Raw genomic sequence first — 27,599 nt, forward strand, 5'->3', positions numbered from 1 at the left:
TGGTGTAAGGAGCGTAAACATTGGACGATTTAACAGTGGAAAAACGTTGTGTGGAATGACGAATCACGATACACAATGTGGCGATCCGATGGCAGGGTGAGGGTATGGCGAATGCTCAGTGAACGTCATCTTCCAGTGTGTGTAGTGCAAACAGTACAATTCCGAGACCGTGATGTTATTGTGTGGTCGTGTTTTCCATGGAGGGGGCCTTCCACCCCTTGTCGTTTTGCGCGGCACTATCACAGCACAGGCTTACACTGATGTTTTAAGCACCTTCTTGCTTCGCACTGTTGACGAGCAATTCGGGGATGGCGATTGCATTTTTCAACACGATCGAACACCTGTTCATAATGCACGGTCTCATGGTATAACTGTGCAGTTCTCTGTTTACTGTAAGTGTACAATTTACTTTGAGAAACGCTGCTGTTTCATATTTATACACAGAGGGGATAGTCAATTTTTTAAATTATTTAAATTAGAGTTTGCAGGACTGTATTGCTGATAACCTTCCAATACGACTGATTGCTCTTTATTTTTGCAGCCTGGTAATACGTACGTTTGTTGTACTACCCTATATTATTATACGTGTACAATAAATGTAGATTTGTAAGTCCAAATTACATATTCAGTACCGTATTTGCATCAACCCTGTGAGACATTTTCTTCATCAAGAATGCAAAGCTGCTTATTTTTGAACAAGTGTTTTCTATATGCTTTTTCCAAGTCATAAATTTGTCTATTGCCAAACCAAAGAACTTATTAATCTCAACTTCTACTATTAATATATCCAGAAGTCATATTTTCGCTCTCTTCATTTTTGGTTCTCTTTGTAAGTATCTTCATGTACATTGTTTTGACTTATAAATAGTTTCTTTCCACTTAAATATTAATTTGCCCCTTCTCTGTCCACAACAATTCTTATTTCTAAATCATTTATTGACCAACATGTACAATAAGTGATGTATCATCTGAATTAATGGTTACATTTCGTTTTAGTGATGCCAACATATTTTTCACATGCAGTATTAGACTGAGTATCAAACTTTGCACTACCCCATACTTTGCCACTTGAAAATCAAAGTAAAAAGGTTGTACCAAACTGTTTATATTGTATCTTAATTCTACATTTTATTCTGTTTCCTACAAATAATTTTATTGGACTGACAGCACTCCCAATACCATATCTACGCAGTTGATCCAAGAGTGTAGTGCGGCATGCACAGTCAAAAGCTTATGAGGGGGCGAACAATACACTACAGACCTCTCACATTCTTCTAATGCTTTTGATTGTGCGTGCCAAGAAGCTTGTTACTACTGTGTTGATAGACCTCCCTTGACTAAATCCATGCTGTGTCTCATCCAGGATATTTTGTTTTCCTATGAATTTTATAACTCTGTATCTTTATGATCATTTCTACAGTTTTTAATTAGGTAGATGTAGTAATCATTACAGGTCTATAGTGTCCAGGAGCTCTCCCTGTCACCACCTTTACTCACTTTCACAAATGTTTGGAACAGAGCCTTCTACTAGGAATATCAGAGGCTTCACTCCGTGCTGTTGTAACAAAGGTAACTTGTTTTCATACCACTCCTGACCATTAAGATGATTTTTTCTCTTTATCTGATCTCGTTCTGCTAAGAGCATATATACCATAATTACACAAAATAGCTAATTTCCTATTTGTACTTAATTTAATTAAAACTACCCTTGGTAATTTTCACACCACTGATGAGCATACTACATGCAATCATTATGGAAATATTTTCGTTAAAGGAATATTCACAATTTACAATTCATATGGAACATGTGGAGGTGAAATTTTCAGTGAGAAGATAACAGTTTATTTCTAAAAGTAACATGACTCATTTAAAGGCCATTATTCTCCTCTTTCCCACAAACGTTTTACTTTTTCCAAAAACTTTATATTTCAAAACTTATTTGTAATGATAATTTCACCAATCTAGGAAGTTCCGATCTTAAATGGCGATTATTTCCAAAACTCAGCACCATAGTTTTGTGGGCTGAATTTTTCTGATTCCAAAAATGCCCACTTTCACTAAAATGGCTTGTCAGTTTGTTAATTATTCAATTCGGAAAATTTTATTTTCTCAAAGCTTTTTGCGAGGTCTTGGGAATTCTTGCATTTAAGAAATCAGCTTCATAAAACAGTGGTTATACATCTCATAATTAACAGCCTTGCTCTTTTGTCTATTGTAATTTTGTGTCCCCTAATTTCGCTATCTTTTATGTTGATATCAAAAAACGTAATAATATTTTCTTCAACAGTACGCACATCTTTCAATGGGCATGACATACAAAGATTCAGACAACACATATCGATTGTCTCGCTCAGTTAGCCCCTCATTTGCTTTGTGTTCTGATTGTGATTTAGCAATGTACAATATATCGGGAGGTTACAATTAAAGTGCAGCTACTCACGAAGGTCCAGTGCGGGCTGTAATTATCGTGTGGTAGCGAAACTTGGTAGGCATGCTCTTACGTTAATGCGGAACCGATTTACAGTGAGAAAAATTTGTTCCAATTTTGGCCACCAGGTGCAAATCTGACGCTGTACAGCATTTCATTCACGTTTCTGATACATCGTGTAAGGTTAATAAAAAATCAACTTACGCCTTTCTTATTTGTTTAACCTTTTCTGTACACCACCTGTTCCTAATCCATCACATATGGAAATATTTCTATACATCTTTCTTGCATTCACAAAGCCAGATTTGCACCTGGTGCCCAAAACTGGAACCAGCATAAATCGATTCCGCATTAACGCATTACAATATCTACCAAGTTTAGCTGCCATACAATGATTACAACCCGCACTGGATGTCTGTGAGTAGCTGCACTTTAATGATAACCACTGGGTACACTTTGTGTCCAAATAGTGAGAGACTACACATTAGTAACTGTTCGCCAGGTTCATATGCTTAAAACACTTTTTTTTTTTACTTGTGACAAAGCTGATCATCAGACAAGAATCACTGATTATAAATAAATGAAGAGACTGACAGTGTAATGTACATTATGTGACACATATTCGCCATATCCTTCAACATTTGGAAGACAACTATCATCGGCAAACTTCGAAGCTACCGGAGGCAAAGTATCATGTGAAAAAAATTACGTTGTGAGCAGTGTTAGATAAGTTTTGCAGGTATTCCATCCATGCACTCTGTATTTTTATTTTTCACTGATCTGATTACATGGGTAACTCCTGTGCAACCTGTTGGAAAAAGGAACAGGCATTTTATCATTTCTGGTGACGTTTTACTCTTTTTAGCGAATGCATCCATTTGTTTCATTCGTTATGAACTATATTTACATAATACTGATTTCAAATGGGAAACATAGTACACAGGCCAATCAGTTTTTTTTCTTTGATAGTAAGCATTATATTCCCACTCTGTCCTATTAGATACATTCCTCTTTGTATTTGAGTGTGACTCGCCGAACTGTCATACAAATATATGAATAGGTTCGAATTTGATATTTATAATATTTAGATTTTGCTAGCTGTGTCATCCTGCTATATATTCTTTCTTCCTATGTCTGCTTCACTATTACATTTCGATATCGTTCAGATAAATGTTTTAAATCTTCCCAAACATACCCGTTCTCTTTCGTGATCCATTTATTACAATATCTTAACAATCACCTTCCTGTGAACCTCTGGACAAGCTAAGTTTAAGCTACGACAAAGCTGAAAGGAATCTTACCCAGCTTTCCACATTATTGTTATATACACCGTTCCAGTCTTCCCATCTGAGTCACATTTCCAATATGCTGAGACTCACAGTATTTGGTAGCCTTATCTCTACAGTTGCATATCCAGTTTCCAGTTTCTTTTCCTGTAGTTCTATCATGTGTGAGAGATCCGCCGTTCTGGCCCCAGATGGACTAATTGGGACCGATCAACTGCCCCGTTATCTTCACCCATTGGCATGTAAAAACATGATTAACTGTTGTGTCTGATTATTCAGCTCTCTTACCTGCTTACATGGAGCTTCATATTACACATTCTAAGGGGGGGGGGGGGACCAAACGAAACGGCGCACCAGGAAGTATTTATCTGAATGGAACAGAAATTGGTAGATGGGATGTACATGTACAGACAAACGAATGATTAGAATTTCAGGAAAACTGGACGATTTATTCAAGAGAAAGACCTTAACAAATTGAGCATGTCAATAACACGTTGGGCCACCTCTGACCCTTATGCAAGCAGTTACTCGGCTTGGCATTGATTGTTGAATTTGTTATATGTCCTCCTGAACGAGGTCAAGTTCTCACATTAAATCGTCAAAATCCCGTGCTGGTTCGAGGGCCAGCTCCATAACGCTCTCTCAATTTGGAAGACATCCTTGTTGGCCAAGATAGGGTTTGGCAAGGACGAAGACACAGTGCAGGAACTCTCGTCAAGTGCAGGCAGGCACTATCTTGTTGAAATGCAAGCCTAAGGTAGTTTGCCATAAAGGGCAAAAACTGTAGCATAGAAAATCGTTTACGTACCGCTGTGCTAGGGGTGCCACGGATGACAACCAAAGAAGTCCTCTTATGAAAACAAATGGCACCCTAGATTATCATTCCGGTTGTCGGGCCTTGTGGTAGTGAGGTTGGTACCCCAGCACTGTCCGTGGCATCTCCACACACGTCTTCGGCCTGGAAATTCATTGACTGGAGTAGAATTCCTTCAGTGATAAGTCTCGCTTTGAACTGACCGTCAATGAGCAGTGAAGACGTCTGTGGACACCCCAGACAGTGGCGGGATACCAACCTGACTGTCACCCACAATACGGCCCGACAACCAGGAGTGATGGTCTGTGGTGCTATTTTTTTCATAGCAAGACCCTCAGTTGTCATCTACAGCACCCTTATAGCACAGCGGGATGTTGAAAATGTTCTATGCCCCCTTTTGCTGCTCCTCACTGTAAACCACCATGGACTTACATTCCAGCTAGATAATGTCCACCTGCTTATAGCAAGTGATTGTACTGCTTGTCTTCGTGCTTTCCAAACCCTACCTTGACTAGTAAAGTCGCCCAGTTTCTCCCAAATAAAGAACGCATTACGGGCAGGGCAGTAGTGGGATAAATTTGTTCTGATGCGTTTTGTTAGTGCTGGTTGCACACATTCAGGGGAAAACTTGGTTGATTTATCACTCCTCCCCCACCCTTAACCAACCGTTTAGCTAAGTCATTTATGACCACCCTGGGGGTTGATTTACGACGCCCTGGGAATAATCTGTCCTGCAAAACCCTTCACCTCTTCACCTTCCCCTCTTCCTTGCCTGCCCGACTAGAAACCTCCACCCCTCCCCCACCCCTCTCACCAATACAAGCACACTTTTGAAATAAAATTAATTAACTAATTATTTAAACTGATCAATTAATTAACTCCTCCCTCCTCTAGCAAAGCCCCCCACCCCCTGCCACCCTCATCTGGAAATTGGCATCAAAAAGACTCTCTCTTTTCTGGAGAGGAAGGATCTTGTGATATGAAATTCGAATCAATGCCAGTAATATATTGATGCATATTTTTATTTAATCAGTTTGCTCGAGACAGGGCTCCTCCATCTAGGTATAGTTCACATCCCCCATCGCCACTTCCCCTGACATAATAACTGTAAGCACCGAGGAATGGAAAGTGCAATATAGTAGCTACTGCTTCGGGTCTCCTGCGAGTGTGTGTGTTGTCAGAACGCTGCAATGTGGCTCAAAAGCTGCCTGAGGTCCTAATTACAGATCACAGTACCAAATACAACTGACCACGGACAGGATGTCGGCCTCCTTTGATCTGGTGGCCCCAAACAAAGCATCAAGTAGCAGCATGATGTTGATTGGGAAATTCCAGACTTGCTCCATTCTCTATCTCTTCCTGCTTGCGTGCGTGTGTGTGTGTGTGTGCGTGTGTGTGTGTGTGTGTGTGTGTGTGTACCAACATCTCCAAACATGCAGACAGAGGTTTTCATCTCTTTTCAGAATACTGTGCTCCTATTGGCTAATGCTGGTAGCGAAGGGAGAGCTGGCGCAATTTCGACATAAAAATTAGAGTGATGTAGTCCATTTCTACTACCCTATCAAATTAATTGTTTAACAACTTACAAGAGTCAAATAGATCGCTTAAAACACTCACCCCCACCTTGTTATGATCCTTCATAATAAAAACAGATTTTCAACATTTGAGTCTCACACGCGATCATTTTGCAAATCAAGCAATGAAATTTCCGCCACAAATAGATCATAGTGCTAAATATAGCCGAGAACTTCTATACAATGACGTTTGACAATACGAACACCCTCCTCTACAACATTTCCACCAAACATATTGGGTGAAAAAATCCTACCAATCACACAAACTCACGATCGCAAAGTATGTGGCATCCGCCGATTGCTCGGTAGCCCTATCCACGCCGGCCAGGATAAACACTCAGAGGTCAGAGAGACACTGTCACCAAGCAGTCAATCAATGAATTTAGATGGGTGGAATAGCCGTCCATCACAAACACCCATCATATTGAATCTTTTCACGGAACATACATGTCTGCTTCTGCCGCCACTTGCCCAACACACCGCTCACTTCACCACCCTGCCTGCCACACACAAGAGCAGACAGATGCGCATTCTTTGTACCTAACTGCACTTCACAGCCCAAGCTAATCCGAGACTTCCCGTTTCCGAAGCCTCTTGACCACTCATGCTGACGGCTGCCATGCATTGAAAGACAAACAGCTGCAGCTTGGATGTATACAATAGTTTTAATCAATTCCACTCTGACATAGACCCCCTCCCCCTAGTTTAAAAATTCACTTTAACCATTCTAGACAGCGATGTTGATAATACACCTTGAATTTCCCACGCGAAATACACACATCAAAAAAAGTTTTTCATCATCCCGTTTCCCAGAACTCCTGAAGATAGACGTTGACTTTGGATATTGTATCACAGACACAGTCCCTCTGACTGTTCAGAGATGTCACTAAACCTGCCCAAAGATGGATAAACTTGCCCAAAGATGTAAACAACCACGCACGAGCAGCGCCTATTAGAATTAGACGGATGGGGCCCGACAGCCGATCAGTTCCAGTCATTCCACCAGGAAGTAGCTGCACGGCTAGTGTTGTCTGTAGTTAAACCATGCCCACACGGTCAATACCGCGGTTCGACCGCTGCCATATTGTTACTTTATGGTAGGAAGGGCTCTCAACAAGGGACATGTCCAGGCATCTCGGAGTGAACCAAAGTGATTATGTTCGGACATGGAGGAGATACAGAGAGATAGGAACTGTCGATGACATGCCTCGCTCAGGCCGCCCAAGGGCTACTACTGCAGTGGATGACCGCTACCTACGGATTATGGCTCAGAGGAACCCTGACAGCAACGCCACATTGTCGAATAATACTTTCCGTGTTTCGTGCAGCCGCAGGACGTTGTGTTACGACTCAAACTGTGCGCAGTATGATGCATGATGCGCAACTTCACCCCCGATGTCCAAGGTCCATGTTTGCAATCACGACACCATGCAGCGCAATACATATGGGCCCAACAACATGCCGAATGGGCCGCTCAGGAATGGCATCATGTTCTCTTCAACGATGAGTGTCACATATGCCTTCAATCAGATAATCGTCAGAGACGTGTCTGGAGGCAACCTAGTCAGGCTGAACGCCTTAGACACTTTGTGCAGCGAGTGAAGCAAGGTGGAGGTCTCCTGCTGTTTTGGGGTGGCATCATATGGGGCCAACGTACACTGCTGGGGGTCATGGAAGGCGCCGAAACGGATGTACGATATGTGAATGCCATCCTCCGACCGATAGTGCCCACAGTTGTCTTTATGGACAACAATTCGCGCCCCCATCGTGCACATCTTGCAAATGACTTCCTTCAGGATAACGACATCGCTCGACTAGAGTGGTCAGCATGTTCTCCAGGCATGAACCCTATTGAACATGCCTGGGGACAGATTGAAAAGGACTGTTTATGAACGACGTGACCCACTAACCACTCAGGGATCTACGCTGAATCGCCGATGAGGTGTGGGACAATCTGGACCAACAGTACCTTAATGAACTTGTCGGTAGTGTGCCACGACGAATACAGGCATGCATCAATGCAAGAGGACGTGCTACTGGGTGTCAGAGGTACCAGTGTGTACAGCAATCTGGACCACCACCTCTGAAGGTCTCACTGTATGGTAGTACAACATGCAATATCTGGTTTTCAAGAGCAATAAAAAGGGGGGAAACGATGTTTATGTTGATCTCTATTCCCATTTTCTGTACAAGTTCCACAACTCTCGGAACCAAGGTGATGGAGAACTTTTTTTATTTGTGTATATACTTCTCCCTTTTATTCAAGTTATTTTCGAAGACAGACAAAATCGGGGCATACATGCATTTTCATATCACTGACGTATCGTTACATGTTGTGAAAATGCTGTAATAGTATGGCATAGCTATATTTCCTCTTCTAAGTATTCTATCATCAGGTTAAAAAATCTGTTCTAATCAGCTTAATATCTGTTACGTCCTGCATCACAGGACCAGAATATTAAATTCATTTTTGACTCATGACGGAATGCTAAGATCTACCTCTGTCACAGGATTCCTCTTCACTTTTGAAGCTTCCTTAAAGTAACCAAATCGTTCGCCACATACCAAGTCTCTTAAGGTTGTAAATATCAGGTTTATACCTGTAGCACTTTATAAATTCGGAAATACATCTGATTTTATTATGATGGTCCTCTCTCCCTGTGTAGGTGGGAGATTGAAATTTTGTTAAAAGATATCGCCACAACAAAAAAATGCCTCATTACCACTCCAACTCCTAAATAGTATCCGTGGCATCATGTCATAGATATCAAACTGATAGGTTAATTAATTAAACTGATCAAGAGAGTCACTTTGCATGGTGAGTTAATTTGTTTTCTGCGGTCGGATAACACTCGCCAGGTATTTCAAATGGGAATCCCTGGAGGAAATAAAATGTTCTTTTCGAGTAACACTATTGAGAACAGACATTTGAAGCTGACCGCTGAAGGAATCTACTGCTGGCAACATACATTTCGCGTAAGGATCGCGCTATTAAAAACACGACCTCAGTGACTATGTTCTATCGCCCTTCATAAGAAGCAGCCTTGGTTGTACAGGCATAAATAAGAGTTGCTAACGATATCCATGTTAAAAACTATACATGCCTTATAAATCGAGATATGGTGTTACTTCCTAATGAAGTGGTTCTTCTACACAAATACCGCGACATTCAATATAGACGGTGTTCGCTGGGGTGTGTATTAACAGGTCAAAAGTGTGGGTATACATCGCCAGTCGTGTAAGCTCGTAATAAAATCATCCTTATCGCCGAATTTAGAAAGTTATTCAAGTATGGAACGTGGTTTTAAGCGATATTTGCAACTCTGTCATGCCACTGCTAGATATTTACCGCACCAACAAACTGTATTTGTAACGCCATCTATCTCGATGCCATGTAGACAGCAACAGAAGTCAACTCTGTACACATGTCAACTCCCCATTGCAGATCCCTGCACAATGGACTGTAAGTCAAATGAACGTGTAGAACTACCTGTTTCCAGACTTTGCGTTTCCATCAAGTGCAGCACTACATGAATCTGTAGACAGGGTCTCTGATGGGTCAGACCAATACATGTAATTGTTTCCCGATTTCGAGTTTCCAATACATTGATTATCTGCACCACTCGCTAAGCCTCATATAGGTACAAAGCGACTGTTACTATGCTTTTCATGATCATCGTATCCAAAAAGCATGCATGTGGATCATCAGGAGGAGGGGAGGTCTTGGTAGACTGGTATACAAGACGCGCAAATATTTTCATAGAAAATCAAACAACACATGGGTATGTCAGTAATATGACCATATAAATATGGAAAACTGTCAAAAAAATATGAAAAATGATATAAAATGGATAAAATTCGAAGTATAATGATGAAAAATTCTTTGGAAATACAATAAATTGGAAGGAATATGAAGAATATGTAAAATCGTGAAAACCTAACAGAATTACGGAAATTGAATGAGAATAGAAAAAATTGGAGAAAAAATACCATGAAATGAGTGCTACTTGTGTGATCTGGACTGATGCTATATACACACACCTTAATAGTGGAAGTAGGAGGCATTCCATAGATGATGTGAAGGCGAAACGGCTATATTATCCTGCACATGAGCAATACAACCTAACACAGGACCATAACTTCTTTGTGCAAGAAGAATGTTACCAAGGGCAGTAGTAACCTGCAATAAGACTGTTACATCTCCTCTGGCTACTGATCGCGGTGTTCATTTCCTTGTAAGATGTTGTCATTTCCTTGCATGCATTTTAAGCTGCCGACGATCATTTTATAGGACTGTTGTTAACATATCACATTTTCTGAACCATAATAAAGTTTGAACCTTATAAACAGTAGGTGTCGTACATTTGATATAAAAAATGTGCTTGTATTGATTGGCAAGGGGGTTCATAAATCAATCCAAAGGGGGTCATAAACCACTTGACAGAACAATACGTTAACATAAAAGGGAGAAATCGTAAATCAATCAAGTTTTCGCCTGAATGTATGCAGCCCACGCTAACAACAAGCGCCAGAACATAGTCTATCCCCCTACTCACAGTCCTCCAACCACCTCGAGATTTTGACGATCTAACATGCCAACTGGACATGATTTGGCATGATATAACTCAGGAGGACACCCAAATACTCAACCAATTATTACCAAGCTGAACAACTGCTTGCATAAGAGCCAGAGATGGACCACCACATTACTGACATTCTCAATTTGTGAAACTCTCTCTCTCTTGAATGAATCATCCAATTTTCCTGAAATTGTAATCATCAGTTTGTCTGTAGACATACTTAACATCTATCGATTACCAGCCCATTCAGATAATTTCTTCTTTGTGGTGCATCGTCGTTTCGTCGTTCTTGTCTTCGAGTGTGTGTAATTAAATCATCATGAAAACATTTCATACTGCTACTCTCTTGACAATTATGACCCTTTAGTGCCCACCAAGATAAATCATAGTGAATGACCTATGGCAGTAAATTTTCTCACTGATCAATGTGTCACTTGTGGTTACTCTTAATCATACAGCATGCAGCTGTAAACAGTCGAGTGAAACAGCATGGCTATTCATTACCAAAAGGCCGAAACTTTGTACTGTTAAACAATGTTGTTGAGTTTGATGAAAGCACTCAAATCAATGTCTGTGGACTCTTTGAGCCATAACCTTTTGTCTGTTCAAATGGCTCTGAGCACTATGGGACTTAACATCTGAGGTCATCAGTCCCCCTAGAACTTAGAACTACTTAAACCTAACTAACCTAAGGACATCACACACACCCATGCCCGAGGCAGGATTCGAACCTGCGACCGTAGCAGCAGCGCGGTTCCGGACTGAAGCACCTATAACCGCTTGGCCACTGCGGCCGACCCTTTTGTCTGTTTTTTTTTAAATTATTTCTTTGTCTTGCCTTATTGTGTCCTATGTGCCATGTGTATCTGGTGTCTGTGGTCATGTCCGTTCGTTGTGTAGCGAGTAGTGTAATGTGTGAGCTGCTCTAAACGTGAAGTCGTCAAATAAAGTGTTCAGTAGTATGCAAGGTTGTCAGCACAAGTAGGTATTCGGCGGAATTCACATGTGATAGAACTCTCAACAGGTTATGGGCTCAAGTACCAAGGTATCTAGATAACATTTCATCAAAACGGTTAAGAGATCTGGAATAACGTGTCCTCACTTGAAGTCCAGGATATTGTTGTTCAAAAGAATCGTTTTACTGAACAAATATGGCAATGAATAATTTGCCGACAGAGGTAGTTGAAAAAGAGGATTCCAAGGCCAAAGTTTAAATAATTCTTATTACTGCTCCATCTTCGTGCGGAGATGCAGAAGAATAAAAAACGACAACGGACTTGTGGAAGAAACAGAAATTTTAGTTTGACAACTCTGGCAATAAAGAAGTTATTAACGAGCGAGGCGGCGCTGTGACTAGCACACTTGACTCGCATTCGGGAGGACGACGGTCCGGCTATCCTGATTTAGGTTTCCCGTGATTTCCCTAAATCACTTCAGGAAAATGCCAGGATGGCTCCTTTGAACGAGCGTGGCCAACTTCCTTCTCTATCCTTCCCTAACCAGATGGGACCGATGACCTCGCTGTTTGGTTCTCTCCCCCAAATCAACCCACCAACCAACCAAAGAAGTTATTTGCTGTAACTGTAAAAGCAAGGACTTTTAAAAAGTACCTTTCCTACAGTGAGGTTAATGATATCGAACAAAACAGAGCCTAAAATGTCTTGAGTGCAGTATTTTTAAGCGGTTTTTTTAACCCCTTGACGTACCATTTAGTTCGACGAAGTCCGTGCGCAGGCGGTTTGAGACGACACGTGCGAAATGGGCCAGCGTGACGCGCGAAACAGTCGAAATACAAGCAGACATGCCGATACCTGTTATTCGGCTACACCTTTGTTTGTTTCATGTGATGCTGCTCTGGGAGACATTTTAATTCCTGTTCCTTACCGTACTTCAAAATTTAAATTTTTACATATAAACAATACTTTAACAGGAATGTATTTTCGAGGGCCTCTTCAGGTGTGAGTTCTTCAGAAGGAATTTGATAACACGACATCTAAACGTAAATATTGTCAACAAAAAATGTAATTGCAACAACAAATGCTTCACTTGAACGAATTCTAATAGGAAAATACCTGCAACTCTACAAATTAATAGTCCTGCATTGCATAGTAGTTTCGAAGTCACTGTGGTATATGTAACGCCATTTCATACTCAGTGCGTTTCCACGTCGTTCCGCTTCATGCAAACTTTTTTTTTGTCTTCTTTGCGTCGGACCGATATGTTTTGGATATGGGCCGAACACTGCGCTTAGAGTCGAGGTGGTTATATTTAATCGCGGTAATTAACATAAGTTTTATTTCTCTCACGGTGTATTGTTTCTTGGATAATGTATGTATTGAATGGAGCCATATCAAACACACAAGAAATAAGTTTGCTCCTTCTTTCGTTTTCCACTAATGTGAGCCGTGGAGTTTAAGCCTACGTTTGGAACGCATTTGTTTCCACAAGTTGGACCCATCAACATTTGGCAAGCGCTTAATAGAAGGTATTGGTACTTTGATTCGGGTGCTAGTGTGCATTTCACGGCAAAATAAAAATTGGATGAAGAGTACAGTGAACAATGTTACAATGCTTAAAACTGAGGCAGCGAATCAGACTGATATTCCACTGTTGTGATCTGGAGTAGTTTATTTAACATCTAGTAGTCGGAAAGACTTTCTATGACCAGCGTAAAAATGATTCTATCGGAGCACAAAATAGGCGAATATGCTCCTGTTTACAGGACTGATTGAAAAGTGGGGTATCTGCTGCCTCATTCTACCTTCCTCAGCGCCTTCAAAAATATTTCCAAAAATTTTGGCACGCGAACGTATTCGAGCCCTTTTATAACATGCATCTCACCTCACTCCTACAAGCTCCCCTAACTGTACCTCGCTCAACCTACTAGTCCAGTGGCCGCCAAACGTTTTTGCTGCAGACCAATACTGTCATTGTGGAGTGGCACCTCAGGCCGCGTTTGTTCCGATCGTATTTATTAACCGCTACCCTACATAAATAAGATTCGATGGGGAAACAGCTGTGCCCAGTGACAGTATTTTAAGTAGTAAAGGGGACAGTAATCAGTCGCACAAATGTTTATTGCGTATCCAGATTTCGGCGACAGTGTGGTCATCTCCAGCGCAGTGAACGTAAGTTAAAACATTAAAACCACATCTATACTATAAACGCACATTATCACAACTGGACTATTCGTGTCAAGGTTAGAGTTCATACTCCAACTTAACCTTTGACAAGAGCAGTCCAGTTGGAACTACGTGCATATGTAAATGGTTTCAATGTTGTAACGCAAATTTAGTGCACTGAAGACGGCCCACAGTGACCGAAATCTCGATGTGAAATTAACATTATTTACAAGTGAATGAAGTACCCCTTATTATTTGACATAAATTAATATGCTGTGCTCTCCCCATACAATAACTATAGTAAAGAGAAGATAAGTTTGCCGCCGGCCCCCATGTTTAAAGTCGGCTCCATTCGGAACACTTGGTGCAGACTGTTCTCTGTTCCAGATTGCTGCCAGTCTCAGCGACCCCAAAGCTGTGACACTTAATTGCCTGACCAAGTGTTATTGTGTGTCTTTGTGAGCGGATGACTTATTAATAACAGCAATTGTGTTTATATTTAAATGCTTTATGAAATATGACTCACGATCACAAATGTGTACCAAATGTTTTGAATGCAATTTTCCTTCTACTCACGCACGTCCGTGACTTGCCAGGCAAACAATAAAACATTCTCCCTCTCACATCCTCTATCCCTGGAGCGGTTGCGCTGCTTACCCCTCTGCCCCTTGAGGTACCATCCAACGTGGCTAACCGCCGAATTCACAAACGTCAACTATAATTAAGCACGTTTTAAAATACTATTTTTGTTTGTTACTCAAAAAGAAAACCACGCACTTAAAAAAAAACGCTGAGAGCTTATTTTTTTTAAAATCAGCTCTTAGCTGCACATTATTATAAAATACATCTGAGAGTCGCTGGCTACGCGAATGCTTGATTCGGGCCACAGTTTGACGACTACACTACTAGTCCATCTTTGCCTTTTTAAGTTGCTCGTATCCATCCACTCCCACTGCCCATTCTCACTCACTCATTCACATCAATTTATTTCAGTTCTCTCTTTGTGTCTGACTGTCATTGTCTCCTGCCTCACACCCACAGCCTCCTTCGTTCTGTCTTACTACTATTCCTCCTCTCTTCTCTCATTGTCACTGTCTCCCTCTTGCTCTCTCTTACTGTTGTTATTCATTTCTTCCCATTGCTGCCATCTATTGTCATTGTCACTTTTTTTTCATAGACACTGTCTCTCATTATCAATGGCTCTCATCCAATCCCACTTTCTCCTCTTTATTCCCCCCCCCCCCTCTCTCTCTCTCTCTCTCTCTCTCTCTCTCTCTCTCTCTCTCTCTCTCTCTCTCTCTCACACACACACACACACACACACACACACACACACACAGTGCCACTGACTCCTTCGCTCTATCCATACAACAACCACTGTCTACTATCTTCCAGTATTTACTGCTTTTCCGCCTCTTTCCCGATGCCACTGCCTCCTCTCTCAGCATAAAAAGCGCGAAATATGTTCGCATGCCAAACTTTTTGGGGAAATTTTTAAAGGTGCCCAAAAAGGTAGAATGCGGCAGCTGGTACTACTCTTTCCAGACACAGTTTTTTTTTTAAACAGGAGCACATTTGCCTTTCTTGTGCTTTGATGGGAGCATTTTCCGCTGGTTCCATTCTTTTCCCTGGTACAGCAGGGCACGTCACTCATATGAAAAGAACTTGATGAGTCAGAACAATTTTGATTTGAAATAACGCGAAACTAAATTTCCAACTCAGACATGATTTTACGATCACACAAATTTTGCACGTTCTTCAGCACAATATGTGGTTCCCAGAGCCCTGATGATAATGAAAACACTTTATAGACTATTTCTTCGTGTGAAGTCACTTTATAAACGTTTCCGCCTCTCACTGGATTTCACGTACGCATTTTACGTGTATAAGTAGGGTAACCTTGAACCTCTTTATCTCGGAAAGGGATAAAGGTATGACGAAAATTTTCATCGTTCGTTAGGATCAGGATCTTATGAAGATATTACAAAAATTTCAGCCATTTGCTGCAAATATCCGTCTTGGAATCCGCGCCTCCGTTTTTATATCAAAAAATCATGTTTTTGGCATGTCTGTCGATAATGGATAAAACCGCGAGAAATTTGATGTGGTAAGTTATTTGTAAATCCGCTGCTGACAGCGAAAAAATGGTGAAAAAAAGTTTTTTCGTGTTTTCTCAGCAACCCCCGATGAAAAAGGAGGCGAATATGAGTGACTCCTTGGTCGCATTTGTCCTTAACTGCTCCTTCACCGCAGATTACAAGTCGGTATACGAAGACATAAGCTTTATGCTCTTGGAATACTCGACAGGTACCTACCATACTCGTTCGGTAGTCATGTTTTAACAAAGAATATCAAAATTTTGCTTACGTGTAAGATTAGTGGAAATGACCTCTAATAGCCGGCCTGAGTGGCCGAGCGGTTCTATGCGCTACAGTCTGGAACCGCGCGACCGCTACGGTAGCAGGTTCGAATCCTGCCTCGGGCATGGATGTGTGTGATGTCCTTAGGTTGGTTAGGTATAAGTAGTTCTAAGTTCTAGGGGACTGATGACCTCAGAAGTTAAGTCCCATAGTGCTCAGAGCCATTTTTTTGACCTTTAAGACCCAGTGTGAGTGGCCTTCTTCCTTGCTTCCGTACGTAGGTTTCTGTGCCCGACATCACTGGAAGCTTTCCTGTAAGCAGCATTTCATTGAAGATGTATGGCAGATCTAATGCTTCTGATGGTACACGTATAATCATGAGGTAAGAAATGTTTCAGTCTCGGGAGATTGCAGTGTTACGTGTAGGGAAATGTGTATGTGTTTGTTCAGACTTAGAATACTGTTACCTTCAACCCTGAGCGCTCGCACCTGTATGTCTGCGTGGCTGGCATTGTCAAAGCTTCACCCTCCATTGCTGGACCTAAATTTGGGCGCAAGGCTCACACAGAATTCTTCAAGGTGCAGTCCTCATCCCAACGTAATATACTACATATAGTAAACTTTCTGAACTAACAGTTGCTAAACAATTACACTACGCAGATGTTATGTTTCTCGTAGTCAATGTCCACATCCCCCCAGGATATCTGACAGACTTCTGGAACACTGCTTAACAGCTGTCTAGTAAAAGAGGGGCTAGCAATATAATCTCGGAAATCGGAAGTAGTGGTTGGTTGGTTTGTGGAATTAAAGGGACCAGACTGCTAAGGTCATCGGTCCGGGAAGTAGTGGTATTTACTTGCTCTACAGGTGATGATGCACAGTTCCTGGAAACAACCCACAATTCACAACTGACTTGGTATTCTCACATCACACAGTTGGAAGTTCCTTTACTCAGTTTGTGCAACATTCATTGACCACAAATGTGAAATGTCAAATATTAACAACATAAGCATAAAAACAGTATACATTGCCGCAATTTGTGCTGCGCGCAATATGGTCTGGGGGTTATAGCCACCGACTGGCGTGATCCGGGTTGCCAGCTCAAATCCTATCACAAACAATAATTTGTTATTTAGTATTTATCATTTTTTGCCGATGACTTTGTAATTCTGTCGGAGACCGCAAAGGACTTGGAAGAGCAGTTGAACGGAATGAACAGTGTTATGAAAGGAGGGCATGAAATGAACATCAACAAAATCAAAACGAGGATAATGGAATGTAGTCGAATTAAGTCGGGTGATGCTGAGGGAATTAGATTAGGAAATGAGACACTTAGAGTAGTAAAGGAGTTTTGCTATTTGGGGAGCAAAATAACTGATGATGGTCGAAGTAGAGGGGATATAAAATGTAGACTGGCAATGGCAAGGAAAGCGTTTCTGAAGAAGAGAAATTTGTTAACATCGAGTATTGATTTAAATGTCAGGAAGTCGTTTCTGAAAGTATTTGTATGGAGTGTAGCCATGTATGGAAGTGAAACATGGACGATAAATAGTTTGGACAAGAAGAGAATAGAAGCTTTCGAAATGTGGTGCTACAGAAGAATGCTGAAGATTAGATGGGTAGATCACATAACTAATGAGGAGGTATTGAATAGAATAGGGGAGAAGAGGAGTTTGTGGCACAACTTGACAAGAAGAAGGGATCGGTTGGTAGGACATGTTCTGAGGCATCAAGGGATCACAAATTTAGCATTGGAGGGCAGCGTGGAGGGTAAAAATCGTAGAGGGAGACCAAGAGATGAATACACTAAACAGATTCAGAAGGATGTAGGTTGCAGAAGGTACTGGGAGATGAAAAAGCTTGCACAGGATAGAGCAGCTTGGAGAGCTGCATCAAACCAGTCTCAGAACTGAAGACCACAACAACAACAGTTATCATTTCTAGTAGGTTCTGGAAATGTTTTATGTTCGCGTTAATAGCAGGAGACGCTACTGTTCCACCTGTACATTATTGTAGAAAATTAACGTGGTTTTCAGTGCTAAGTGAGTACTTTATTGACAATGCTGCTTTCGGATTTGGACTCGGTGTTTACGACGCGCAAATACGTAGCGGCCTGAAGTGATTAACATACTCAGTGATGGATCAAAAATAAGTAATCGATCGTTAGTGGATAGTGTCTTCTTTTCCAGATCTTTGTCACATTGTTGCTTCCACAGCGAAAAGCGAACTCCCGGGAACAATGTTGAAAATTAGCCAAAGTGAAGACAGAGACCGGTGCAGCAGAAGCAACCTGAGGGGCCATAAGGTCAGCTGACGGACGCAGCGAGTTAGGCGACAGAAGTGAAGACAGAAGGTCTTCAGAAGATAAAGACGTATGCGATGTGACCGCATTAATGTTGCTTCCACAGCGAAAAGCGGACTCCCGGGAACAATGTTGAAAATTAGCCAAAGTGAAGACAGAGACCGGTGCAGCAGAAGCAACCTGAGGGGCCATAAGGTCAGCTGACGGACGCAGCGAGTTAGGCGACAGAAGTGAAGACAGAAGGTCTTCAGAAGATAAAGACGTATGCGATGTGACCGCATTAATGTAGCACTATCCTTTTACGTTGAAGTGTGAGTAAAGTGTCAGAATCAATACGGCAGGGTCCTTACAATGAGACAGAATTAATTAAGCTAAGGCCTTTGGACTATACAGGTGTAATAATTGGCACACGAGACAGGAGCTAAGGAAGAGAAAGTAGTCTGGCGATTGGGGGATAGCTACGTCACGATAAGCCAATGAAGGGCTTAGGACGTAGTTAGAGACCGTGCAGGGAAAGACTTTGTATTCCCTCCACTCGGACTCAAAGATATCCGAAGAGAAGGACAAGGGTAGTCAATTAGGGGATGAGAAGCCCTCGACATTGACTAACGTCAGAGACAAGCGGGCTCGAAGGGGAAAAGGAGATAGCACTTTAGGACCGAGTGTCCACAGGCAGTCGGTGGTCGCGAAGACGGCAGCGGGCAGCAACGGTGTTAGTCGTGAGAAGCAGTCGCGGATGGTCGCAACCAGCGTCACGGGCTGGAAGCTCTGCTGCTCCTAAGATGTTATGCGAGGGTTCGAGTTAGCAGACAGAACGATGATGAACAGTCCAAGGCTCTGCGTAACGACTTCCCCTTCTAGGCAACTCAGTTAGGGAAGTCGTTTCTGTAGCTGAGATTCGATATAAAAGGTTGAAGTAAAATTGTATCCGATCTTACATATCCACCTCAGGAATTTAAGTCAGACAATCAAGTCTTCATATCACTTCGGCCAACCGACTGAAATCCCTTTAGAACGGACGCGGTCACTCAGTACCTCGCAAAACCCACAGTCAGGACATGACAACATCTGACTCGTCGCGCGTACACTTTTGCAGTACGAAGAAACAACAATATTCATCTTTCGAAAATAATGTACAGCGTGACTGAGAAACTTATGGAACTTTTGTCAACTCTCCCTGGATTCCGACACAACAAAACAAATACACAGAGCTTCCGGCAAAAGACACAAATGGCAAAAGGCGCTTCCTTGTCCACAATTTCACTGCACCTTACCATGACACAAACTCCCCCAGTCGTCTCCACAAGATACAAGCTATGGGCTTCCCAATTTTTTTTTTAAATTTATGTCACTGGCTTGGTGGTTAAAGTGTAACTTTGTGCAAGAGACAAAAACAACAGTTTGCTTTGCTTTGTTTTGTTTTGTTTTGTTTGTTCCAAATTGACATAAGAGAAGACAGATAAAACAGGAACGTGGAGAAAGGGCTACAATAGACACCATACAGAAACGGAGGCCCAAACTAAAAATTAAATGGCTTTTGCCATAGTGCTTTGACGGATAAAAAGTAAAACGCGACCGAGCCCATATGTCATTTGCTAAAATGACCAATAACTTAGACGGCAAACCCAAGCGGGAACGTAAAAGGCTAAAAATGTTCATTCCGTCATGAAGTGGCGGGCAGTTAAAACTCGGGCGCAGTGTGCACAAAGTGGCGGGGGAGCGCCACTTATCACATGACGATGGCTAAAACAAAACGGCAGTGTCCAATACGCAACCTAGTTAAAATCTCCTCGCGGCGGGAGGACCAAGAGGAGGTCCTCCAAGCCGCTTGGAGAGGCTTAATAAGCCGGAGCTTATTCCCGTGAAGGGAGGACCATTGGCGACGCCGAAGGGACACCAACTCCTAACAGACGGCAACACAGATATCATTGAAGGAAATTAGGAATTAGTGGGCTGAGGTACGAGGACTGCAGCCTTGTCAGCAGCCTCATTTCCTGACAAATCGACATGACCAGGAACCCACATAAACATCACAGTGGCTCCACCAAGAACGAGCAAGCGACAGTTTTCCTGGACCCGTTTCACTAAGGGATGGGCGGTGTACAGCGCACATAGACTTTGAAGGGTGCTGAGAGTGTCTGAGCAGAGGACACAATTGAAAAGGCTGTGTCGCCAAATGTACTCCGTGGCCTGATACAGGGCGAAGAGCTCGGCTGTAAATACTGAGGAATGTGCCGCAAGCCCATATAGAAAGACACGGGCGCCACACCCAACCCCACGGTCAGTCCGAGAGCCAGCAGTGTATACAAAGGTACTATCGCGAAATTCCATGCGAAGGTCTTGAAACTGAAGGCGATAGAGCGAGACTGGAGTAGTGTCCTTAGTAAGCGCATGAACGCCAGGATTAACACGAGCCGCTTCACGAAGCAAAGGTGGCGGAGGGTTCACACCCACCGGGAAAGTTAAAGGTAGTGTTAAGTTAAGCCGCCATAGCAAGTGCCAAAAGTAGACTCGAGGAGGTAACAGAGAAGAGGGATGCGTCCCATACTGGCCATCAAAGGAATCATTGAAGAAGGAAGCATAGGATGAGTGGCCACGCATGGCAGTCAAACGATATGCAACCTGCTGAGGAGAAAGTCATGGCGGTAGGACAGTGGTAGTTCAGCAGTTTCCGCACACAGACTCTCAACTGGGCCAGTGTAAAAGGTGCCAGTGGCCGAATGGATACCACGATGGTGGATAGCGTTGAGACGGCGTGAGAGAGATGGACGTGCAGACGCATAAACAAAGCACTCATAGTCGAGTTTCGAACGGAAAAGGGACCACTAAAAACTAAGGAGGGTGGTTCGAACTGCACCCCAGAAAGTACCATTAAGGACGCGTAGGACATTGAGGGACCGTGTACAGCGGGCTGCCAAGACACATGCGAGGACAAAGAGTGTTTCCTATCAAGCAAGAGCCCCAGGAACTTCGTAGTTTCAACGAACGGAAGAGTAACAGGCCCAAGATGTAAAAATTGTGAGAGAAACCAATTGCGCCGCCAGAAATTCATACATAAGTTTTGTCAGAGGAAAATGAAAGCCATTGTCGATGCTCCAGGAGTAAAGACGATCAAGACATCGCTGAAGACGCCACTCAGTGAGACAGGTCCGTCGAGAACTGCAACAAGTGGCAAAATCGTCAACAAAAAGGGAGCAGGAGATGCCAGGCGGGAGACAGGCCATTATAGGGTCAATGGCGAGAGCAAAGATGATGGGGGATGACGCTCAGGACGGAACCCTGAGGCACACCGGTTTCCTGGATAAAGGTGTCCTACAAGACAGATCCCACATATTCCTTGAAAACTCGATCTTTTAAAAATTCCTGAAGGAAACGGCATGCAGCCACGGAAGCCCGACGTGCACAGAGTAAGGAGGATACCGGTTCTCCAACAGGTGTCGTAGACCTTCTCCAAATCGAAAAACACGGCCACAGGCTGGGATTTCCGCTGTAAACAATTCATGACGTGGGAGGACAAAATGATGAGACGGTCAACTGCAGAACGCCGCGCTCGAAATGCAAACTGTGCAGTCGTTAGTAAATTGCGAGACTCGAGTCACCATGCCAGCTGGACATGGATCATACGTTGCATCACCTTGCAAACAAAGCTGATGAGAGAGATGGGGCGGTAGCTAGAAGGAAGGTTTTTGTCCTTACCGGGCTTAGGTATGGGTATGACAGTGGCGTCACACCAACGTCCGGGAAATGTGCGCTCTGCCGAGATGTGGTTGTACGTTTTAATCAGAAACTGCCTGCCTGCAAGAGAAAGGTCCTGCAACATCTAAATGTGGACTGCGCCTGTCCCTGGGGTGAAGGATCGGGATAAACTGAGAGCATGATCAAGCTCCTTCATAATAAAGGCGGCATTGTAGCATCACGAGTATGAGATGAGAAGGGTGTCGTCCGAGCCGCCTCCGCTCGTTTCCGATGAAGGAAAGCAGGGTAATACTGGGAAGAGATCAAAATTTCCGCAAAATGGCGGCCCAAGGTGTGTTGGAGATAGCAACAGGGTCCACGATAACATCGGCTGCTACTGTCAGGCCGGAAATTGGCGAATGGATCTTGGTCCCAGAGAGCCGTCGGAGGTTGGCCCACATGACAGAGGAAGGGGTGGAACTGTTAAAAGAACTAGTGAATGAAATCCAGCTTTCTTTTTTGCTATCCCGAAGAAATCGACGACACTTTGCACGCATCTGTTTATAATGAATGCAGTTGGATGACTGTTAAAAAAGCGGAGAGCGCGTCTCCGTGCGTGAATTGCGTCGGGGCATGCCTCTGACCACCAAGAGACTGGGACACAGCGTGGTAAAGATGAAGTGCGAGGAATGGAAGGTTCTGCAGCAGTAAGGATAATGTTTGCGAGACATTCCCGCTGGTCAATACAACTGAGGAAATCTTGTTCTTCGAAGATAGCCAAGGAGGAGTAAAGCCTCCAGTCAGCCTTAGTAAGCTGCCATATTTGTGTAAACGCAGGTCCAAATGGGAATAGGCGTGTGAGGAGTCAGAAATGAATGTAGGTGCTCCAGTATTAAAAGAGAAGTGGTTGAGTTGATTAAGATCAGCCAAGGGGGCACTTCTCTGACAAATTCTGGGAGAACCTCAAATGGGATAATGCGTAATAAAGTCAGCGAGTAGCAGAAATGCGGGAGGTAACAGCCCCATAAGCTGAAGGAAATCTCTCCTGGTGGCATCGAATGACAGAGGGACATAAATGGTACAAAGGGAAACCGTGCGTGGGGAAAGAAAAGGCGAACTGCAACAGCTTAAAGATGGGTAGTCAGGGAGATGGGTTGACTATGAACGTCATCCCGTATGAGCAGCATGACGCCTCCATGGATTGCCGACCTCAGGGGGAAGGTCAAAACGAACCGGGAAAAATGTGGAAGCTCAAAGTGGCCATAAGGACGCAATTTTGTTTCCTGAAGGCACAGTACAAGGGGACGCTGCGATGCTAAAAGCAGCCGTAAATCCTCTTTGTAGGACCGAAGGCCGCGAACGTTCTATTGGAGGAGAGTAATGATGAGGAAGAAATGAAGGGGTGTCCCCTTGGCGGCTGCCGAATGACAGCCTGCGAAGACTCGCTGCTACAGGTCACAGAAGCAGGAGGATTCTGCTCCATGAGGTCCACAGAAGCATCGGCTTGCTTGTGCTGTCAGTCTGTTGAGTCCAACTCAGCAAATCGGTTGGTGGTGCGCACCAGCGACATGGAGGCTGAGCGGGCTGAGGTATCATGTGGCAACAGCATCAAAGAGTATCTGCGAGTTGGTGAAGGACAAGACTGTTTGCCTTTGGTGTACTTCTTCGAGCCTATCCGGTTAGTAGAGGAAAACGTAGATGATGTTTGGCTGGAGGGGCGTAGGAAGTCTCCATGGGACGACTACTACTACTGTCCTTTACGGTCTACCGGTTGCGTAAATGGTGGCTTCGCCTCTTGAGGCGAGAGTTCGACGGCTTGTTGTACACCTCGACGGCGGGATGGCGATGCTACCTTGACAATGGGCGATTTCACAAGCTCAGAGCTGAATTTGAGGTCGAATCTCTGTGTGACCATGTCCTTCATGGAGCGAGACGTAACAAGACCAGAACTACAAGCGTCAGAGGGGAGAACGCAGGATCTGCGCCTAGCCAATAACTTGTGAGCGACTGGGTAAAGCACTTTTTCCTTTATCCGGATCTCCTGGACAGCCCGCTCATCAAGATACACGGGACAATCCCGAGAGGAGGCGGCATGGCCGCCATTGCAGTTGATACAGCAGGGAGAAGGAGGCGGACAATCGCCCTCGTGTGCATGCCTACGACAGGTTACACATTTGGCTGGGTGTCGACTAGACGTTCTAGTGTGGTTGAAACGATGACACTGGTAGTAGCACATCGGGTTCGGAATGTACGGCCGGACTGTGATAATTTCATAGCCTGCTTTGAGCTTGGACGGCACCACCACCCCATCAAAGGTGAGGAAAAGAGTGCGGGTGGGCATTAAGGATGAATCTACGTTTTTCATTACACAATGGACGGCAATGACACCCTGATCAGAGTGGTAAGACTGGATTTCGGCTTTGGTTACACCGTCGAGCAGCCTGGTGTAAATTACACCACGGGAAGAATTCAAAGTTCTATGGGCCTTGACACGAACGGAGTAGCCGTGGAGAAGCGAGGCAGCAAGCAGTTGCTGTTGAGAATCAGAAGTTGTCTCCAAATGCAAAGTGCCATTCTGTAAACGAGAGCAGGATTTCACGCGGCCACCTATGGCATCAACATATTTCTGAATAACAAACGAATTTACCATTGCACAGAACTAACCGTCTTGAGTATGTGAAACCACGATGAACGGTGGTGCAACTGGAAGGGTCTTTGAATCGTTCGCCTCGTTCCATTCACGTTGATTGTGAAGGTGATTGGCTCATTGCGAGAAAATCCCCCATGATTATCAGTTATCTCCGATGGAGCGCTCCTTCCAACTGCGGGGCCCCCTTCACAAGGAGGCGCACCTGCCTTAGGTGATTGTTCACACCACAGGTCACACCTCCCGAACACCTGACAGAGGGACTAATCGGCAACTTTGGAAGGTAGTAGCTCAGGCAATCAAGCGTCTGTGGGCCTGGCCTGGACCAAGAGGACAGACATGGAGCACGGAAGGGAAAAGATGCTGCAAAGGCTGGCGCCCCGTGGTAGCCAAGCTCGAACCCGCCATAGTATGGCGACCACCCTGGGGGATGAACAAACAGTGATTCCAGTATCTTCGTACAATCAGTACCATCCTTACCCCCCCCCCTCCCAAAAAAAGAAACCTCACTAAATAATGACTGACTTCTTATAAGGCTGTGGCCTACACATACAGCTATCAGCCTCTAAAATTTCTCTGTATCCGCCGACACAAATTTGCTGTAATTACCCGATGCACTAGTAATATAGTATGGCGTCGGCAGGATAGAATATCAAATGACAATAAACTGAAAATAATACAAATTAACTATTTGCTGATGACTAAGGATGCAATACCATTTCCTTTAGCCAAACTGTACTGTAAGTCACAATTGGTTTCAGTTCCCGCTTGTTAGTTATCTGGCCGGCCGGGGTGGCCGAGCGGTTCTAGGCGCTACAGTCTGGAACCGCGCGACCGCTACGGTCGCAGGTTCGAATATTGCCTCGGGCATGGATGTGTGTGATGTCCTTAGGTTAGTTAGGTTTAAGTAGTTCTAAGTTCTAGGCGACTGATGACCTCAGAAGTTAAGTCCCATAGTGCTCAGAGCCATTTGAACCATTTGATTTGTTAGTTATCTGCTTCATCCATCTAATCTCCATTATTCTTTAGCAACACTGCATTGTTACTTTTCTTCGGGCAGGTATCACAGTCTTTCAAACGTTAATATTTTCGGTCTTCATATTTATTTGCAATATTGGCCAGTGCGCAAGCACGAGGCACCGAGCCATGCAGCCACGTTATATGCCGCACGCCACACAGCTTGGCCATTAGTGTAAAATGAATAATACTTACAGAGCGAGGTGGGAACGTTATTTAATTATGGGACGTTTTCACAACTTTTAATCAAAGTCATGCGTTGAACTTACTATTGCAACACAATTAGTAAATTCATGCACGCAAAAGGCTTCCTCCATCGGTATGAATTCTGTACGCTTGCCGCTCGCTGTGTGCCGTGTGTGTTGCCCACCTTCCGGCCAGTTGTCGAAGACGGTCTGCGCGATGTCGCCGGCCGAGTCGCTCGGGCTGAACAGGAACTCCTTCGTCTTGCCGCTGACCAGTATGAGCCGCAAGTTGATCTGCAACACGAGCGAGAAAACGAATATGGAGCGCAAGTACGCAAGAGTGAATCGGCGAATCCAAAGAGTACACACATTTAAGGCTTCCATCAACTTTCAAACCGAGGACCCTTTTCCTCCTGAACTTGCCCACCTGCCCTGTTGACACTACAACTTAACTCTGTAGTTTAGTGGCAGTCACTGTTAAAATAACTGTTTGATATTTAAGAAAGCTCCAATACTTGCTACACGTAGTGCATTCTTTTTTGATTAAAAAACTACAGCAGATTTGGGCCTATTATTAATGTTTGGATATCTTTAGACCAAATTTTGGCAATCCTGACAACGTTTTCAGTACGTACTAAGAATAACATTTTCAGCTTAAAAGATATAAAATGTTGATATCAATATTTTACTCATCACATGAACGGATTCCCAAAAAATTGTCAAAGATGTGGTGAAAGTATTTTCCAATCTTTATCATTACATCCTTCCAATATGATGCACATATATAAATCACCTTGCATCACGTAAATGGACCTCATAGTACATTTGGAAAAAATCACTCATGTCGCTCCATAGGCTACGGGTAAGTACAGACTACTCTGACATGACGTGGAAACACGTCACGTCAAGCACCGTGGGACCACGTCAGACATGAAGTGGTGTTTACATTGGCCTGATGTATAGCTACATGAAACAACTGCTTCGTGAGCATTTGTGCAGGTTGTTTTGAACCTGCAACCATGAATGTATTCCCTGTTTTTGACATGCTGGAAGAAGAAGAAGAAGAAGAAGAAATGGCTGCTCTGTATATTGCATCCTATCAATATGGGGCGAGACGAATTCGGGGAGTTCCGAAATTTACTGCCTCAACTAACAGAACATGAAGAGCGGTTTAAGTGGTATTCCAGAATGGCAAAAACTGACTTGTACCATCTCTTGAGCTTGGTTAGTCCGATAATAGAGAAACGCTCCACTCAACTAAGGGAAAGCATTCCGGCTGAGATGCGCCTTGCAGTTGGCTTGAGGAAAGAGCTAATACATTACTTTATTATATATCACAGTGACATTTTGGAATTTTATTTGATTTTCTTTTCACAAGGTGTGTTTTGTTATACGTCAGAAAAGTAATAACAGATTAGTAATTTTTTCTTGCTGCTTCTATTGCCAAGTGTAGGAGAACCTTGAGTCCGTTGTGCAGTCCAAGATGTGTTCAGATTGCTGAGGAGATGGTCGGTCTTGAGGAGGACTGATGGAATGATGATGGATTTGTATTAAGAGTGTAACCAGAGTTCACCTGAAATGAGCTCCCATGTGTAGCTTGCAACGCTGC

General features: G+C 43.5%; 1 protein-coding gene and 1 pseudogene across 2 annotated transcripts in view; one reads left to right on the plus strand and one right to left on the minus strand.

Annotated features, from left to right (window-relative positions):
• Window positions 1–27,599, minus strand: part of LOC124805204 (ubiquitin-like protein 3) — a 450,145-nt gene that overhangs the window by 56,330 nt on the left and 366,216 nt on the right. For both annotated transcript variants that reach the window (XM_047265700.1, XM_047265701.1), the window contains exon 2: window positions 26,176–26,284. In XM_047265700.1, the coding sequence (XP_047121656.1) occupies window positions 26,176–26,284 (109 nt within the window). The remainder of the gene's footprint in view (window positions 1–26,175; window positions 26,285–27,599) is intronic.
• On the plus strand, window positions 8,473–8,646 carry LOC124709425 (annotated as a pseudogene).

Source organism: Schistocerca piceifrons, chromosome 7 (assembly GCF_021461385.2).
Source record: "Schistocerca piceifrons isolate TAMUIC-IGC-003096 chromosome 7, iqSchPice1.1, whole genome shotgun sequence".
NCBI lineage: Eukaryota > Metazoa > Arthropoda > Insecta > Orthoptera > Acrididae > Schistocerca > Schistocerca piceifrons.